The following is a 17,829-nucleotide window of genomic DNA, read 5'->3' as shown; positions in this document are numbered from 1 at the left end:
AAATTTCTATTTTGCTAATTCAAGGGCTTTTCTTATCACTAACGCCACATATTCTACCAGTTTTTCCTAAATTACAGTGATAGGATGATATCCATTTACCTACAAGGAGAAAACACAGTAAGACAATCATTCATAATTCTGTACCAGAAGTATAGTGCTAACAATGAAATAGAAAGTTTTACAAAATTCTGTAATTTTTAATTACTCAAACTTGCAATAGAGTTGCGTTGATTATTACTGGTGACTGGAATGAGGAGTTGGTGGGGGAAATAAAAACAAAATACTGTAATCCAGGATAGATTTTAAAATGTTCTTTTGATGATTAATGTGATGCCAATCTTTATCAATTGATCATTATTTGGCATAGAAGACCATATGATTTTCCCATTTAAGAAGGCTTATTCAAGGATATAGTTGAAAGGCAAGTTGATTAACAGGTACCCTGGTGAGGATAAGTGAGCTGGCCCACATTGAGATGACCAGAATCTGACTAGATGAAGATAATATTTTTGAGCCTGTGAAATGGTGCATATTGCTGTTGATTTTATAGACTGCCTGTCCTGATTTGACTTGTTTATGGATACAGACTCACAAGGTTCCAACTAGAATGAAGATTCTTCACATCAAAGGACATACTTGTCTCATCAGAGCACTGGGGTGATATAAGTGGGCAGTATAGAAATTGAATAACCAAAATTGAGGGAATAAAGGCATGAAGTGACTAGCTTACAAACTTTCATAGGTGGAAAAATATGTTCATAGGATTATAGGATTATGGGGTAGGTGTACACATAACTCCAATTGTTGAGTATACAATATTTTTTTATTCAGTTATAGAATATTATGTTTAAATGTGGCTGACACATTTTGAGTTATGTGCATTTAAGTTTTATCCCATTAGGTGCAAAGATGATTTTATTATAGTTTTGTTTTAAAATTATGTATAATGAAAGAATTGTTTAAATGTGTCAACTTGTCAAGGGGTGGTCTGTGGTACTAACATGGTCTTCTGCCACCTTGAGGGCAGTAAGAAAAAAGGGTGGAGTTTAGTCTGTTGAGAAAACCGCAGCTTGATTGGAGGTCAATGGAGATAAAGGGTTCTCCTTAGAATAGCCTCCTTTCTCTCTGCTTCACCTTCTTGTTGACAAGCCACATGGAGCCATGCGACTGGATCCACAAGACTTTACATTCCCCGGCTTGTGATCTTCTTGTTTTTGCAACATGGCTTGTGCTGTGTCCTGAGGAGAAATTTATGGACTGGTATCGGACTTATGCGCTAATATCGGACTTACGGATTTGATCTTTACTAACCTGGGATGTTTTCTTAATATAAAATTACTCTGATATAATGCTTTTTCTTATACATATATGAATGTCCCTGGATTAGTATCTCTAGTCAAGCCCCATCGTACACAACATAGTTTCCAGTATCTCGGCAATAAGCAACCTACCATAGTATGACAAACTGGTGGACACATTGACTTGTCCATTGACTATATTCTGACACATAGCAACCCTCTTGGACAGAGTAGACCTTTCCCCTGTCGGTTTCCCATACTGACCACTGCATAACCAATACTCCGCCAGGAATACTGTGGTAGTTACATAATCTGGCGTCAATTTGAGAGGATTAGGAGTGAAGGGGTACAGTCTGGCCTGTCTGCAAGATATAACCAATGAGACATCTATGTGGGTGTGGCCTTCTCCTGATAATTCTGGGAATTCCGGAATTTCCTCCTTGAGACCGAAGACACTTGTCTCTCTCTGCTCATTTTGTTGGAGACTCTCTCTCTCTCTCTGCTTGCTCCCTGAGAGACCCTCTACTGAAAAGACACATGGTGCTATGCCCTGGGAGCTAGAGAAGCAACGTGGACTTACCCTGATGCAACCAGACCTCTGGAGCCAGAGAAGCCACATAGAGATCCCTGCCAGTGCTGAGATGCTTACAACACCAATGGATCCAGAAGATTTCCAACCCACTGACCTGAGATTTTCCTGCATTCAGTGTCATTGCATGTGTTTTTTGAGTCTGAAGAGGACTTTATAGATTGGTAGCAGACATATGGGCTAATATTTTACTTATGGATTTGATCTGGACTGGACTGGGATATTTTCTCGATATTTAATTGCTCTTATATATAAACCCCTTTCTAGACTCATATGAGAGTCTATGAATTGTGCATATATACACATATTTTTTCAATTATTAAATTTTTATAGCTGAGCTGTCATGTACCAAGAAAACTAAAAGACAGGAATGTTTATCATTCTAATGTGTAAAAGAAAGAGTATATGTGTGTGTGTGTGTGTGTGTGTGTGTGTGCAACCTATATATATATATATATGTGAGGATACATATGTATATGTGTGTGTGTATATATGTACCCCCCTACCCGCCCACATGGCCTCACCCCCACAAAAAATTGATAAAATCTCCACAGGGCAGAGCTTTTATAGCATGTATTTTTCCCACTAGGGGAGCATTGAGCAACTTGCTCGGAGTTACTGCACCCATTGATGTCACCTGGGATCAGTCACTCTTATCAGAGTGATTTTTTTGATAAAAACACTTTCACTCAAACCTCATTTTTCTTTTTGATGTCCAATTTAAGTGAACAGTTTACAGCTGTGAAATTTTGTTTCCAGCTTGGGATTAATGCTGCAGAAACTGTTGTGATGTTGAACACCACTTACAAGGACAACGCTTTGGGAAAACTCAAGTGTATGCGTGGCTTTCTCGTTTCTAAAAAGGTGAAATGTTGATTGATGACAAACCTTGTTCCGGACATCTGTCAGCTTTCCAAATGGACAAACATATCGACTCTGTGGTGCATTTTGAGTTCCGAGTTTGTCAGACTGTTCATGAAGCTTTCTATTTAGAAGATCTGAAAAGATAGTGTAACAGTGTGTGACAACAAAATGCCTTCTTTGTGGTAGATGGGGGACTGTTTTTGCCAACACAACAATGCACCTGTTCACACAGCCATCTCACTGTGACAGTTTTGGGTAAAAGATAATAAATAAAAACAACATGCCCCTATTTCCCCATGCACCTTACTCACCTGACCTCGCTTGACTTCTTTTTGTTTCTGCAAATGCAGAGGGACTTGAAAGGACAGTAATTTGACCATGTAGAAGAGGTGATGAAAATAAAAACGAGGGAGATGCTGTTAGCCATCCAAACAGATGAGTTTGAAAAAGTTTTCCAAGACTGGAAATGCAAATTTGAGAAATGTATTAAGTGTAATGGGGATAAGTTTGAAGGTAATAAGGTTGTTGTGTAAAAAAATTTTAATTCAAAACTTTGAAAAAAATTCCATTTGGGGAGGTCCTCCCTGTGTGTACACATGCACACACAAACACACACATACATTTCTACCACAGAAGACTAAGCTCATAAGCAGTTTTAAAAAATATGCTCCTAATATTTATTGATCATTTTGTGTATAAAGACTTGAGCCCTCAACTTGTCTTACTAACCACTGTTAAAAATTGAAACACACAGTCACATAGAGCACATATGTTAAATAACACAAAAGTTGCTAGCCAATTCAAAGCTGACAGGTGACAACTAGATCCAAATAAAACTTTATTTTCCAGGAGGACTATGCACTCCAAGTGGAAGTTTTTCTCCAAAAGAATCCATGTGACTCCTAAAGCAGTGTCCATTTCATTTGGAGTTAAAGGTCAAGCTTGCACATTATTCTCAGATTAGTTTTCCTTCATATTGTTGTTTTTGTTTCATGCCATCAAATTTATTCTTACTTATGGTCAGATTCTGTACAAAAATTCAAGCAGCTAGGCTCTTTGTCACACTCAAAATCCTTACAGTGTTTGAGCCCATTGTTGTAGCCACTATGCTAATCCATCTCTGTAAGAATCCTCCTTTATTTTGCTATGTTGCCAAATTGATTTCCTTCCCTAGGAACTGGTCTATCATAATATATGGGCAAATTATATGAGATAAAGTTTTGCTACCTTAACTTTTAACAAATATTCTAGTTATCATTTTTCCAAACTTTATTTGTTTGTTTCCACAAGTCTATGATATAGTCAATAGTCTTCACCAACACCATTACTCAAAATCACCTCTCCTAAGGTAGCTTTCCTTATGTATTGTTTAGATCTCACATGTGTTTGAAACTGCAATGGTTTGTTTCAGGCACACCTTAGTACTCTACTTGATGTATTTGCTATATTTCCCAGTCAATTATTCTAGCCAGACAAAAAGGCTATTAAAGATATTAGTAATGAGATCTAGGAGATACAAAGCAGAGCTAGGAGATACAAAGCTTATGGGCAGCGAGAGGGAAAGATTGGGAGTGTTGGAATGTATGCTGAGGTGGTATCTACAGGCTAGATAATTTTAAATCTTCAACCACAGATACCAGTCCCCTAGGCTAATTAAAAAACTCCAAAGTCAGCAACTCCATAATTCTCTTTGCTGACCTATTGCCTACTTATTTCTTTGTCCATACTCTTGCAAGATCCCTGCATGGACAGAGTTGAAGTAAGTTTATGATTGAGCTTCAGGAATGTGACCAGTCCTGGGATTGGTCAATTCATAACCTAGAAACACAGACAGGTTACATACTCCACATCCTGTAAAAACCTCTAGAGAGCTCTCTAGAGGCAACTCACTTGTGACTCCCTCCCCTATGATGGGTGTTTTCTTCCTAAACAACTTTACTTCCCTCTTGCTGTTTGTGTTCTCGAGTCTATTCTTCAGTTTGACAGATCAAGAAACCTACACACATGAAAGTATGTGCAACAATAATAAAAGACCTACACATTGGAGAGGAAATAAAGGTATTTTGTTCCTGAATTTGTAATCTTTAAAAATGTTTCAGATATAATTCATGAATATAACTATATATTAATATAAAGTAAATATAGAAACATAATTATGCTATAAATACCAACAGTATTATTAAGAAAAATATTTTATTCTGATTCCAAATTAATATGTATTTTTGGATTCTTTTTTTCTTCCTTGTCTTAGACAAATAGTCCTAATAAAAATAGTTCAGCTTTTTCATATTTTTTCCTTGATAATTAATAAAATCTTTGACCTGGATCACATGCTGAGAAATTATACTTTTTATAAGTAATCATTTAGAATATAACATTATAAAATATTTACTTGCCTTGGTGTCAATTTCCCTTATTTCTTTATATATATACACACACGAGGGGGTATCCTAAAAAAAAGGAAACTATTTTTTCAAAGCTATGTATTTAAATTCTTTTACAAAACATGTTAGACTTGGCTAACTATAGAAACAAATTCATTGGAATGCATATAAATATGAGAGAATTTTATGAGAGTAATTATGCATCAATAAACATCCAGTCCAGTCCATATCAAGTCAATATATTTGGTATTAAGCCAGAATTGCAATATTAGCCCATAAATTCCTCTTTAGACTCACCCAGCACATGTAATGATTCTGAATGCAGGATCCAGAGGCAGTGGAAGCATCTTAGCACTGGCATAGACGTCCATGTGGCTCTTCCTGCTCCAGGGCTTAGGCTGCCATCAGCACCGCTCTCTGTGGCTTGTCAACAGTAATGTCAAGGAGAGAGAGAGTGCCTCCCACCTCCATGGAGGAAGAGAGGAAGTTCCAGAATCCTCCTGGGGGTTGCTACCATGAGATCTGATTGACAGACTAGACTCTACCCCTACATTCTATTTATCAATTTGACATGAAATTAGGTAACTACCATACAGAACAACCTTGTCATATTCAAAGTACTCTCTATTACATTTAATACATTTCTCAAACCTGTGATTCCATTTTTGTAAACATTTTTCAAATTCCTCTGTTTGATGACTGATAGTACCTCCCTCATTCTTTTGTTCACCTCTTCTACATCATCAAATCACTGCCCTTGCATGTCTCTTCATTCACAGAAACAAAAAGAAGTCTTAGTGAGGTCAGATGAGTAAGGTGGGTTGAGCAAGCAAGGCATGCTGATTTTAGCCAAAACTGGCACACTGAGGTGGTGTCGTTGTGGCAAAACCACTCCCTTGTTAGTCACAAATCAGGCCTTTTTGTAGCACATTGTTATGCAATCTATTCAGAATCTCTAAATAGAAAGCTTGATTAACAGTCTGACCTGGTGGAAAGAACTACAAATGCACGACACAGTTGACATTTTCATCCATTTGAGAAGTTGACAGACATCCAGAACAAGGTTTGTTATCAATCAACTTTCACCTTTTTGTAGCAAGAAAACTAATCTTATATAGTGTATTCCCATAGTGCTTGCCTTTCAAGATGTGTTCAACAACAAAACAGTTTCTGCAGCATTTTTCCTGATCAGGAAACAAAAATTCACAGCGAAACACTGTTCTCTTAAATCGGCCATCAAAAAACAAAAACAAAAACAACCCTCCCCCTCCATCCCCACCCAAGGTTCAAGGGAAATGGCTTTTACGAAAAAACTCTTTGTGACCAAAAAGATCCTTCCCAATTGACACCACTGGGTTCACTAATTCAGAGCAAATTTCTAGATGCTCACCTAGTGGGAAAAAATGCATACTACAAAAGCTCTGCTCTGTCCAGTGCAATCTGGTTTGTTTTGCTTTTCAGTACCCCCTTGTACATTTCCAATTACCCAGTGAAATTGTGAAATTGTGAAATGATTTGCATAAATTTCTGTGTAGATGAATAAGGTGAAAATGTCAGCATTGTGGGAGGAAGATATGGCTTTCTCTTCCCATAAAGAGTTACGGTCATGGAAACCAACTGGGGCAGTCCTACCCTGTCCTATAGGGTTGTTATGAGTCAACATGGACTCGATGGCAGTGAAAGAGAGGTGAAACCTGAATGGAGCACCCACACCAGGCATTCCTTGTTATTCCTCAGTGTGCACACATATGCTGGTGAATAGTCTTGGTAGGAGGACAGCTACAGGGCACCACTCTGTTGCTCACTGCCGTCAAGTTGATTGAGTCTGACATCAGTCCTTAAGTCTCTTGTCATGTGCAGTGGTGCAGAAATACAGGAAGATCACAAGTCAGTGGGTGCAGACTAATGTGGAACCAAGGTCTGTAGAAATATGGCAGGGATCTGGCAACTCTCAGGGTGGCCAGGAAGCAGGAAGTGGGGTAAGGAATGGGGAGGGACCCAGACCTTCCTTATAGAGAGCCACACCTCCAAGGGGGCAGCATCATGCTGTGTGACCTGTTTGACCATTTGATTCTACTCTCACACATTGAAAAAACCTTGAGTTGATATACAATTATGTAACTACCACACATGTATTTTATAGAAGGGTAATATATCAATAAACAAGGTATATTTTGTCCTTAGTAATAAAATGGGATGAGACACTGAGTATATGGTATAGTATTGATGCCATACACAAGTATATATAAAACTAGGCATTTTACAAAAAAAGAAAAATAACTGAAAGGAAAGTCATGGAAAAATAAACAGTGATTAGATCTATAGAGACAGTAATTGGATTAATAATTTCTTAGAGTTATTGCAAGGGAGGTTAGGGGACATGGTTAGGTCATAATAATGAGTATATGCATGAAGAAATGATTCTAAATTGATTTTGGTTCTAAATTGATTTTGGTGATGAAGGACCAAATCTTTTTAAAATACATAAGCCATTGAATTGCATGAGATATGAATCATGTGTCAATAAAAATGTTGGTTTGAATTAATTTTATATTCTTCAAAAATTGCAGGGCTTTTATTTTTAAATAAACTTATTTTATCCCTATTTTAAGAATATACTTTAAAACAGAATGAGTAATTCTGTGTAAAAACGTCCTAGTCTACAGCTCCTCCTGGCTACTTCCTAGCTTTTAAGCTACAAAATAATTAAAAAGCTTTCTGGAAATAGTATCTCCAGCATCCTAAAAATATGTAGAGGACCATAAAGAAAGACAAAGTCATCATCTCCTCATGATGTTGCTCCTGAGGGAGTCAACCGCTCTTACAAACCTCACATGAATTCATTAATCCTTGAACTTTGCTCCCTGGAAATGTGCCCAGCAATCCCCTTGCATATTAGTCCTCTAGGATGACCGATATTGCATTATCAGCTCTCTCCAGCATAAGAGATGCCCTGAAATTATTAAGTCAGAAACAAAGGATTTTCTGCTCTGTTTATGTTTGTAGTAGCTTCTATATCTTTTTCAGACATATAATTTCCTTATGCACTTCATACCTAACAAGAAACAGAGGAAAAATTTAAAGTTGTTTTATGTTGGGGGAAAATGTCTGCACACAAATATGAAAATAATTCATCAGAAAGGTGCATGATATTACGACACAGAAATTGTAATCACCTCAAATATTTTATGTATTTTATTTGGAAGAAAACAATGAGCTTTATAATACTCTAGACAGATAATACTGGATAAAGATTGTTTTCGCTAGTTTTGGCTCATGGTAAGTATTGTTTTCAAAATTACAGAATTATAACAACACAAGATTTAAAAATATATACCAGATCACTTATACAAACAAAAAGCAGTTTAAAGTCACTAAAACAAAGTATAAACTTTTATGTCCTCCAGATTAGAAAAAATACACACAATGGGTAGAAGGAACAACACGATCGTGTCTGACTTCATCCTCATGGGACTGACAGACTCTGAAGAGGCCCGGCTGGTTCTCTTTCATCTATTTCTCCTGATCTACCTGGTTACTGTGCTGGGGAACGCAGGTATGATCCTCATCATGCGCCTGGACCTCCAGCTGCACACGCCCATGTATTTCTTCCTCAGTCACCTGTCATTCATTGATCTCAGCTACTCATCAGTCATTACCTCTAAAACCTTAGAAAACCTAATTACTCCCTCTAAACATATTTCATTTGGAGGCTGTTTTGCTCAAATGTATTTTTTTGTCTTCTTAGGTGGCACGGAATGTCTTCTTCTCACTTCAATGGCTTACGATCGCTATGTAGCTATCTGCAAATCTCTACAATACCCAGTCATTATGTCCACATCACTCTGCTGCTCCCTTATCATTGCCTCCTATTTGATTGGGTGTAGTGCATCCCTTATTAATGTGCTTTTCATGAACACCTTGCATTTCTGTGACTCCAATGTAGTGCATCACTTTTTCTGTGACACCAGCCCTATTTTAGCGCTGTCCTGCCCAGACACACGTGATGTTGAGACCTTGATTTTCATTCTTGCAGGCTCTTCTTTTGTGGCTTCCCTTATCACAATCTTTGTTTCCTATGCATGCATTCTTTCTACTATCCTGAAAATCAATTCCACATCAGGGAAGCAAAATGCCTTCTCGACCTGTGCCTCCCACCTGCTGGGAGTGTTCTATGGTACTGTTATTTTTACTTATTTAAAGCCAAGGCGCTCCTACTCCTTGGGAAAAGACCAAGTGGTCTCTGTGTTTTACACGATTGTGATCCCCATACTGAACCCACTCATTTATAGTCTGAGGAACAAAGACGTGAAAAGGGCTGTCCTTAGAGTTAAGCAGAAGACGAAGAGCACCAGGCATTTAAAATGAAAGTGAAGTATTTAATCCCATGAATTTACTTGTTTCCTTCAGATTATTTATTTGCCATTTCTCTCCAAATACTATCTAAATCTATTAGGAATATTTATTTTGTAGTGTATAAATATATAACTAATTCACAGTCACACACAGAATTAGAATGGTGGGCATTTTTAAACTATTCCTAACTATATGGAACTGTGAACATTTCCAACAATGTTTTATTTATTTCTTTGTATATATTCATACTCTATTTGTAACTATGAATATGATTTCAGTTTTTGGTTTTTGTACGTATGCTTTTAATAGTTAGTTATGTGCAAAGTACAAATAATATGTGGTAAGTTTTAAATTATATCCTAGCCATCATCATGCATATCCATTTACAAATAAATTAATTTTGGATTATAACTACAATTTAAGGCACAGTAACATTTTTCATTCATTAGCCTATATACTATTCACCGAAGAAGTATTGCACTGTCATTAAGATTTCTTGTTTTAGAATAAAACGTACTGAGGATTGTTACATTCTAGGTCTGCTTCTCCTACTCTTTTGTGGGCATGACTCTTAATAAATGGCACTAACATTTAAACTCTCAGTTTTCTCAATTGTGAACAATAAATAAGACCTATTCCATTAAATTAAAATTTAAATCTGGGAAAAGAAGAAGAGGAAGAAATATAGCACAAACTATTTTAATTTCCATAGTATGTTATTTATATTAAGTAAAATGATTAATTTTTTAATGTTAAGGTTTTCTTTTTCATATTGTATTTGACCTTATATGCTAAAATTTGTCTTTGAATATTTAAAATAAATGTATACCTCTGAGGATTAAAATTTTAACTCTTTCCTATCTGGAACTGTTGGTGGATTCATTCAAATATTTAAAATTAGCATTAAGATTCTCTACTTCCCTACTTTATTTTTTAAATGACATATACCAATATTATATAAAATATTGTATGTGAAGCTTGTATTGTCAGAAATATGTTTTAATTAGACATTAGAAATAAAATTTTAATAGATTTTTTTGCTCATATCACTCAGTATATGTATCATGTGTTTTCTTATAATTTATTTTCATATTTATGGTATTTCTACAAAGTATGTTTAGCTTTCTTTCACTTCTTTTTCCTTTTTGTATCTTGTTGATCTGTCTGATAAATGTGGCCATAAACTTCTAGAAATAGAAGACAATGCTAATCTCTAGAAGTATTTAAAATTTGTCTAAAATTATCTTTATCATACAGTATCAAAGTTTAAATATGCAAATAATGATATTAAAAATGAAATATTACCTACTCTCTGGTCAGCCTTGGAAAATTAACTGCAAATGTTGGTTCTAATCCACCAGTTGTCCATGGGAGGAAGATAAAGCTGTCTGCTTTCAGAAAGATGTGTAAAGCCCTGGTGGAGTAGTGGTTAAGTGTTGGACCCTTCACCTTAAACAGTTCAAAATTTCCAGCTGCCCCTGAGTAGAAAGATGTGACTTCTAATTCTCCTAAAGAGTTACAGCCTTGGAAACCTACAGGGCTCATTCCACCTTCCCCTATCAGGTAGCTATGAGTTGGAATTGACTCAATTTATTTTGCATTTTTTGGTTTTGAAATCCTACACAGGTACTATGGGTAAGAAATGATTTGATGATATTGGATTTAACTAATATGAGTTAGACTATATTTCACCCCGCTAATTTTTCTATTACATACACCCTATCCAAGTTTTATGTAGTAAATATTCTGAATTTTGAAATATAAATATTAAAAATTTGTAAGCATAAATATTTGTTCATGAATCTATGTCTAAAATATTAAAAACTATTAATGAATTCAACAATTCAAATGATTTTAGAGAGAAATTAAACTGGAATAGGGCCCTGATAAAAGTTGAACATTTTTCAAACATATTTTCCTTCCAAGAAATTGGTGAATAGTCAAAAACACCAAACAACTGCATGACCATGGACCAATTTGGAGTCACAGTGACCATCTGAGGCTTCTGAGACTGTGAATCGTTAAAGAGCAGGCAACCTCATCAACCTCACAGTTGACTACCTGGTGGGTTCAAACGTTTGACTTTACACTTAGTAATCCATCTCATAGCCTACAGAGCAACCAAAATGCCTTCAGTAATGAACAGCTAACAATGTTAATGGGCCTGGTTTATCTTTCAAAAGTAATGATCTTAAACAAAACCAAAAAGAATTAGGGTCATCCTGTTGATTCTGATTCAACCTGACCCCAGATGTCTTAGATTAGAACCTCATGTTACATTACATTTTGATGGCTCTTTTGGGGGGAGTAGATCTCCAACCCTTTCTTCTGGGGTGTTTTGGGGAGACTCAAACTCCACTGGATAGATATGCTATCTATGCTACCCAGGAACTCCATCTTGCAGATGATTAAAGCAATATTGAGAACTTAATTATAGGCAACGGGAAGCCATTCTTATACTTGTTCCTATTAAAACCTAGAGAAAGAGAAAAGAAAATTTGCAGACAAATTGATTATGATACATAGTGCTCCATAGTACAGAGTAGACTTTCCCCATAGAGTTTCCAAGATTGTAATCTACATTTGAAGGCAGAATGCTGCCTCAAATTTCCTTTTAATTACAGATATTTCTCATTCAATTCTTTAACATATCACATTAATTCTACCTACCTACAATGCATATTCAGAGTTGAATTACTTCTCTGTATCTCCCTTTCGCAAGAACCAAGTCCCTGACTTAATGATTGTTATACCATCTTAGCATATTCATAAAAGAATCAAAAGTACAATCTTGCTTGCCATGACCTCTGGAAACTCATGGCTTACTTAGCTGCCTGCAGCCGGGCTTGCTAATCCTGTAAAAAGTTACAGCATAGCAATTCATTTCACTTTACCATACAGAACAAGGGAAAGAAAACATCATACTGAAATTCAGAACATTCATACCATTGAAAAAGGTCTAGTGGAGTATAGAAAAGAAAATGGAATGTCTGTCATAGTCTTTGTAACTCTGTGATTGGATGGCAACATCTGAGGAAGGAGTGGAAGTTAACACAATCCCCTGTCAACTTGAGCATAGGTTTGGAGTCTAGCCTGTCAGTCAGGTCATAGCCAATTATACTTCTGTGTGGACATGGCATTTTCTTGAGGATTCTGGGAACTCCTGCCTTCCTCCCTGGTGGCAGACACACTCACACTCTTCTTTGTCATCCTGCTGAAAAGACACATGGAGCCATGCTGATTCTAGCCAAAGCCAGAAAGCTGCAGGAGACACATGGAGACCCATGCCAGCATTGAGATGCTTCCACCGCCACTGGATCAACAAGACCTTCTACCCACTGGCCTGTGATCTTCCTCCATTCTGCATCATTGCATGTGGTGCGTGAGTCTATAGAGGAATTTATGGACTCGTATTGGACATATGGGCTAATATAGGACTTATGGAGTTGATATGGACTGGAAAGGATGTTTTCTCAATATACAATTTCTCTTTTATATAAATCTCTTTCTTATACACACACACAAAGAAGTTACAGTCTAGGAGAACCTTCAGCAGGTGGGTATTGGTCAGCATTGGCTAGATGGCAATGAATTTGGATTTTTTTTTTTACATGCATATGAAGCCATTGAAAATATCATGGCTTGGGCAACATGCAACTTTTTCCCTCAACGTTTTAAAAAGGTCATTTGTACCAGATGCAATAATGCATTTGATTTCTTGGTTGCTGCTTAACTTTGGATCCAAGTAAAATGAAATCGATGACCATGTGTTAGTCCATGTATACAAGAGAAACAAATCTGGGGTGACTTATGTGTTTATAAGAAATTGCTTTAAATACAAGAGTAATTGAATATTGAGAAAACATCCCAGTCCAGATCAAGTCCATAAGTCTGATATCATCCCATATGTCTGCTACAAATGTATAATGTCTTCTTCAGACTCAAGAAACACATGCAACGACACCAAATGCAAGAAGATCACAGGCCAGTGGTTGGGAAGTCTTGTGTCTCCAGTGGCATAAGGATCTCAGCACTGGCAGGGGTCTCCACATGGCTTCTCTGGCTCCAGAGCTCTGACTCCATCAGACCCTCTCCATGTGTCTTCTCCATCGGGATGTATCTCAGGGAATGAGCAGAGAGTCTCACCAGGAGTGAGTCTAGTGATCGAGTGTCTCTCACCTCCAAGGAGAAAATACAGGAATTCCCAGAATCCTCAGAAGAAGGCCATGCCCACACAGAGGCCCCATTGGCTACAATCTGATTGACAGGCTAGACTCTACCTCTACACTTTTACTCCTCAAATTGACACCAGGTTATGTAACTACCACAGACAGCTACACTCTTTCCTCGCCATCTACCTTTTTTTTTAATTTGTTGTGAGACTTTTTATTATCTTTGCACTGTGTTGTAATCCATAACAAAGGAGGTAGTCTTTTTTTTTTTTTTTGCTTTTTGGATATATTTTTTTTTAGTTAATCATTTTATTGGGGCTCAGCTCATACAATTCATCACAATACATAGATCAATTGTGTAAAGCACACCTATACATTTGTTGCCCTCATCATTCCCAAAATTTGCTTTCCTCTTGGGTTCCCGGAATCAGCTCATTTTCCTTTTTTCCCCTCCCCCCCCAGCCCTTAATAATTTATAAATTATTATTATGTCTTATCTTACACTGCCCGACGTCTCCCTTCACCCACCCCTTTGCTGCCCATCCCCCAGAGAGGAGGTTTTATGTAGTCTTTGATCTTTGTCACTGTGGTTTAAATTCTCTTTGCTTTTGGCAAGTAAAATTCTGTCATCTGCATCTCACAGTTTGTTAATGAACCTTCCTTCAATCCCAATACCATTTTCTTCTTTAGATAGTTCAACTTCTCAGATTATTAGCTCATTGTACATGTTTAGTAAGTATGGGGAAAAGATAAAATTATGAGACACACATTTCCTGATTTTAAACCATTCAATATCGCCTTGTTTTGTTCAAATAACCATCTCTTGTTCTATGTGCAAATTGTTCATGAGCACAACTAAGTGCCTTGACATTTCCACACTTCACAATGTCATCCATAGTTTGTAATAATCCACACAGTCAAATGTCTTGTGTGGTTAGTAAAACACAAATAGCATCTTTCTTATATTCTATGCTTTCGGTGAAGAGCCATCCTATGTCAGTAATTATATCCCTCAGTCTGTATCCTCTCCTGAATCTGGCTTGAGTTTTGTCTGTGCACTGTTACAACTGCTTTTTAAATTTTCAGCAACACTTTAATTTCATGAATTTATAATTGTGTTGGTCTGGGGAGACTAGACAAACAAATTCATGGACACCTATATGTGTATGAGAAAGTGGTTTATATACAAAAGCAGTTGGGATATTGAGAAAACACCCCAAACCAGTCCAGATCAAGTCCATAAGTCAGTTATTAGACCATATGTATGATACCAATAAATAAAGTCCTATTCAGACTCATGAAACATATGCAATGACAAAGAGTGCAAGATGATCACAAGCCAGTGGGTAGAAAGTCTTTGGATCCAGTGGCATTGTAAGCATCTCAGTGCTGGCAGAGGTCTCTACATGGCTTCTCCAGTATGTCCATGTGGCTTCTCCTCAGGGATGTCTCACAGGGAGTCAGCCTTGTCAGTAGAGTCTCCAAAGAAGTAAGAAGAGAGAGAGAAGTGTCTCCCAACTCCAAGGAAGAAAATACCAGAGATTTCCCAGAATTCTCAAGGGAAGGCAATGTCCACAGAGGCCTCATTGGCTGTGACCTGATTGATATGCTGGACTCTACCCCTTTACTCTTAATCCTCTCAAATCCTAAATTGATGCCAGATTATGTAATTACCACAATAATGATACTGCTCAATAATTTCTGCAGTCTGTTGGGTTATCTTTCTTTGAAAAGGACACATATTTGGATTTATTACAGTTTATTGGACAGGTGCTTATCTTCCCAATTTCTTGTCACAAAAGACTGATTTCAGCACATCATCAGTTCTGAAACATAGGGTTGGTTACTCCCACCAGATGACCTTCATTTTCCCAATGGGGAGGGATAATTGAAATGGGTGAAGACACTGATTGGGATATATTATTCAGCTGTGAGCAATTGTTAACTGGGTTAATCATGATTGCCATCCTGCTGGGTACAAAATAAAACTTGAAATCTCAGAGTGGGCTGGTGGGGGTGAGGGTTGGATTTCAATCCCAACAAGAAAAGACTCAATTATGGAGTACATCTGATAGAACCAAGATAGCTGTGAACTGAATCACTGAGTCTTCTGAATCCAGGAGACCATTGTGACACCAGAATTTAGCAGAGGAACGGCAACAACAACAATAAAACAAAGAGACAGAGCATGAAGTAGACCAAGGAAGCCCCCAAAGCCAGTGAAGCTGAGTCCTTTGGGGCTGAAGCCTGGTTTGGGGAGTGAGGTGCTAAGTGCTGATCCAAAAAGTTGGAATTGAGTGCCTTCCAGGTAAGGTTCATGGTGGAGTGGTATACCATTTGGATATTTATTAGCAGTGACAATGGGGCTTTGTGACATTGCCCAAGCAAGACAGAGACTAGTAAAAGAAGCTGAGGACCAGAAAGTAGGAACTATTTTCACTGAACAACCACATCCCAGGCATTTCTGGCCTTAAATATAAACTGTTAATTTCCATAATCCCACAATTGTGAGCATCTCTGTGGTCAATGCAATCAATTATGAAACCCACCTGAGAAGAAACAGAGTTGTAAAAGACAAAGCATCCTTTGTCCCTGGATCCTATTTTTGCCAATACAGCCAGTGAAACTTTGGATTTTCTATCCTAGGTCTTTTTAAATTCACGATCAAGTTTCTGAGTCTCTCCTGAAATCCATTTTTATCTGGTTCTTTCTTGCTTGCTTTTTAAGGATCTTTTGGTTTCTCTGGGAATTGCATGTCTTTGGTGTGATCCCACAAATTGTGCAGTATTCAGTCATTAGTGTCAAATCTTTTTTTTTAAAGAATTCTCAATGTAGGTGGGATATATTCCAGGTTTTATGTTGGCTTTTCTGGGATTGTTTTAATTTTCTTCAAGGAACCTTGATGGCACAGGGGTTACATATTGGGCTCCTAAACTCAAGGTCAGGAGTTCAAAACCACCAGAAAACTGAGGGAGAAAAATGGACCTTTCTTGCCTCAAAAAGAGGTACAGTCAGCAAAACCCACAGAAGTAGTTCTCTTATGGTTACTATATGTCAGCACTGACTCAATGGCAGCATATTAATTATCCCTTTCCATAGGTGTAATCTACTTGATTCTGGTGTGTTTCATTGGTTTGAATCAAAATATAAATTGCCATTAATGTTGTTGAAAAATGAATTTGTATCCAATAAGTCACAGGTCCTACAATATTCTATCATGGTAATCCAATGTCCACAGATTATACTACTCTTTCTGTTTTACCCCTGAACTTCTCATTCCCATCACCAGCAATAATCAACACATCTCCATTGTCAGTTTGAGTAATTTAAAATTGCAGAGGTTTATAATGTATACACTTTCATTATTATCATTATCACTCTCTACTTCAGGATAGATTTAAGAACATTCTTTTGATGATTAATACAATGTCAATACTCATAAATTTGAAATTATTGGCATAGAAGACTATACATGAAGAGACCCACATTGTATCAACCAGAACCCGGACAGATGAAGGTAAGTTTTTGAGCCTGTGAACTGGTGAATATTGCTACTGACTTTATGGACTGACTGCCTTTCCTGATTTGACTTGCAGATGGATGCAGACTCACAAGGTTCCAACTAGAAGGAAGATTCTCCACATCAAAGGTCACACTTCCGTCCTTAGAGCACTGGCTTGATATAAGTGAGTGTGGGAAACAGAAATATGTCCCCCAGGCTATCTTCCCCAAATATATCCCAAACTTAGCTGCTTCCCACACATAGCAGATGACTATACACTTGGAGGTCAACAGAAGTAGGTCAGAGGTTATCCTCCCTAAGGGTTATCAGCCATCCAGAACAAGCAGGCACCATGGTTTATCCCACAACAAGTAGGACCTACTCTCTTCTCATAAGGATAGGGGTAAATTGTTTCCCTGAAGGAGAGCCCAGGTAGGTCAAACCCACTCAAGGTGGCCAAGGTTAGGCCGCCATCATGAATCTAGGGTCAGCCCTTCTTGTCACATGCAGACTCTAGCCCCACCCCTTCCTATCATGTGTACATGCCCTAGCTCATCCCCTTCCTGTTATGCTTATGCCCATTGTATATCCCCCTCCTGTTGCTTATATTAGCTTGTAATTGTACGATACAATTGTACAATTGTATTGTATAGCCCCTTCATGT

At 37.4% G+C, this 17,829-nt stretch overlaps 1 protein-coding gene across 1 annotated transcript; it reads left to right on the top strand.

Annotated features, from left to right (window-relative positions):
* Positions 1-8,549: 8,549 nt before the first annotated feature.
* Positions 8,550-9,503, top strand: LOC101661522 (olfactory receptor 8H1-like). Its single transcript, XM_004708392.2, has one exon. The coding sequence runs from the start codon at positions 8,562-8,564 to the stop codon at positions 9,501-9,503; it is 942 nt and encodes a 313-aa protein (XP_004708449.1). The 5' UTR covers positions 8,550-8,561.
* Positions 9,504-17,829: the final 8,326 nt, after the last annotated feature.

The sequence above is a fragment of the Echinops telfairi genome, unplaced genomic scaffold (assembly GCF_000313985.2).
Source record: "Echinops telfairi isolate 266 unplaced genomic scaffold, ASM31398v2 ScPeMD7_60;HRSCAF=208, whole genome shotgun sequence".
In the NCBI taxonomy this organism is placed as follows: domain Eukaryota; kingdom Metazoa; phylum Chordata; class Mammalia; order Afrosoricida; family Tenrecidae; genus Echinops; species Echinops telfairi.
The sequence above is the reverse complement of the archived record's forward strand: the minus strand, read 5'-3'. Positions and strand labels throughout refer to the sequence as shown.

Excerpts from the sequence above, each read along its gene's own strand:
- LOC101661522 (XM_004708392.2), top strand. The coding sequence starts at position 8,562 with ATGGGTAGAAGGAACAACACGATCGTGTCTGACTTCATCCTCATGGGA.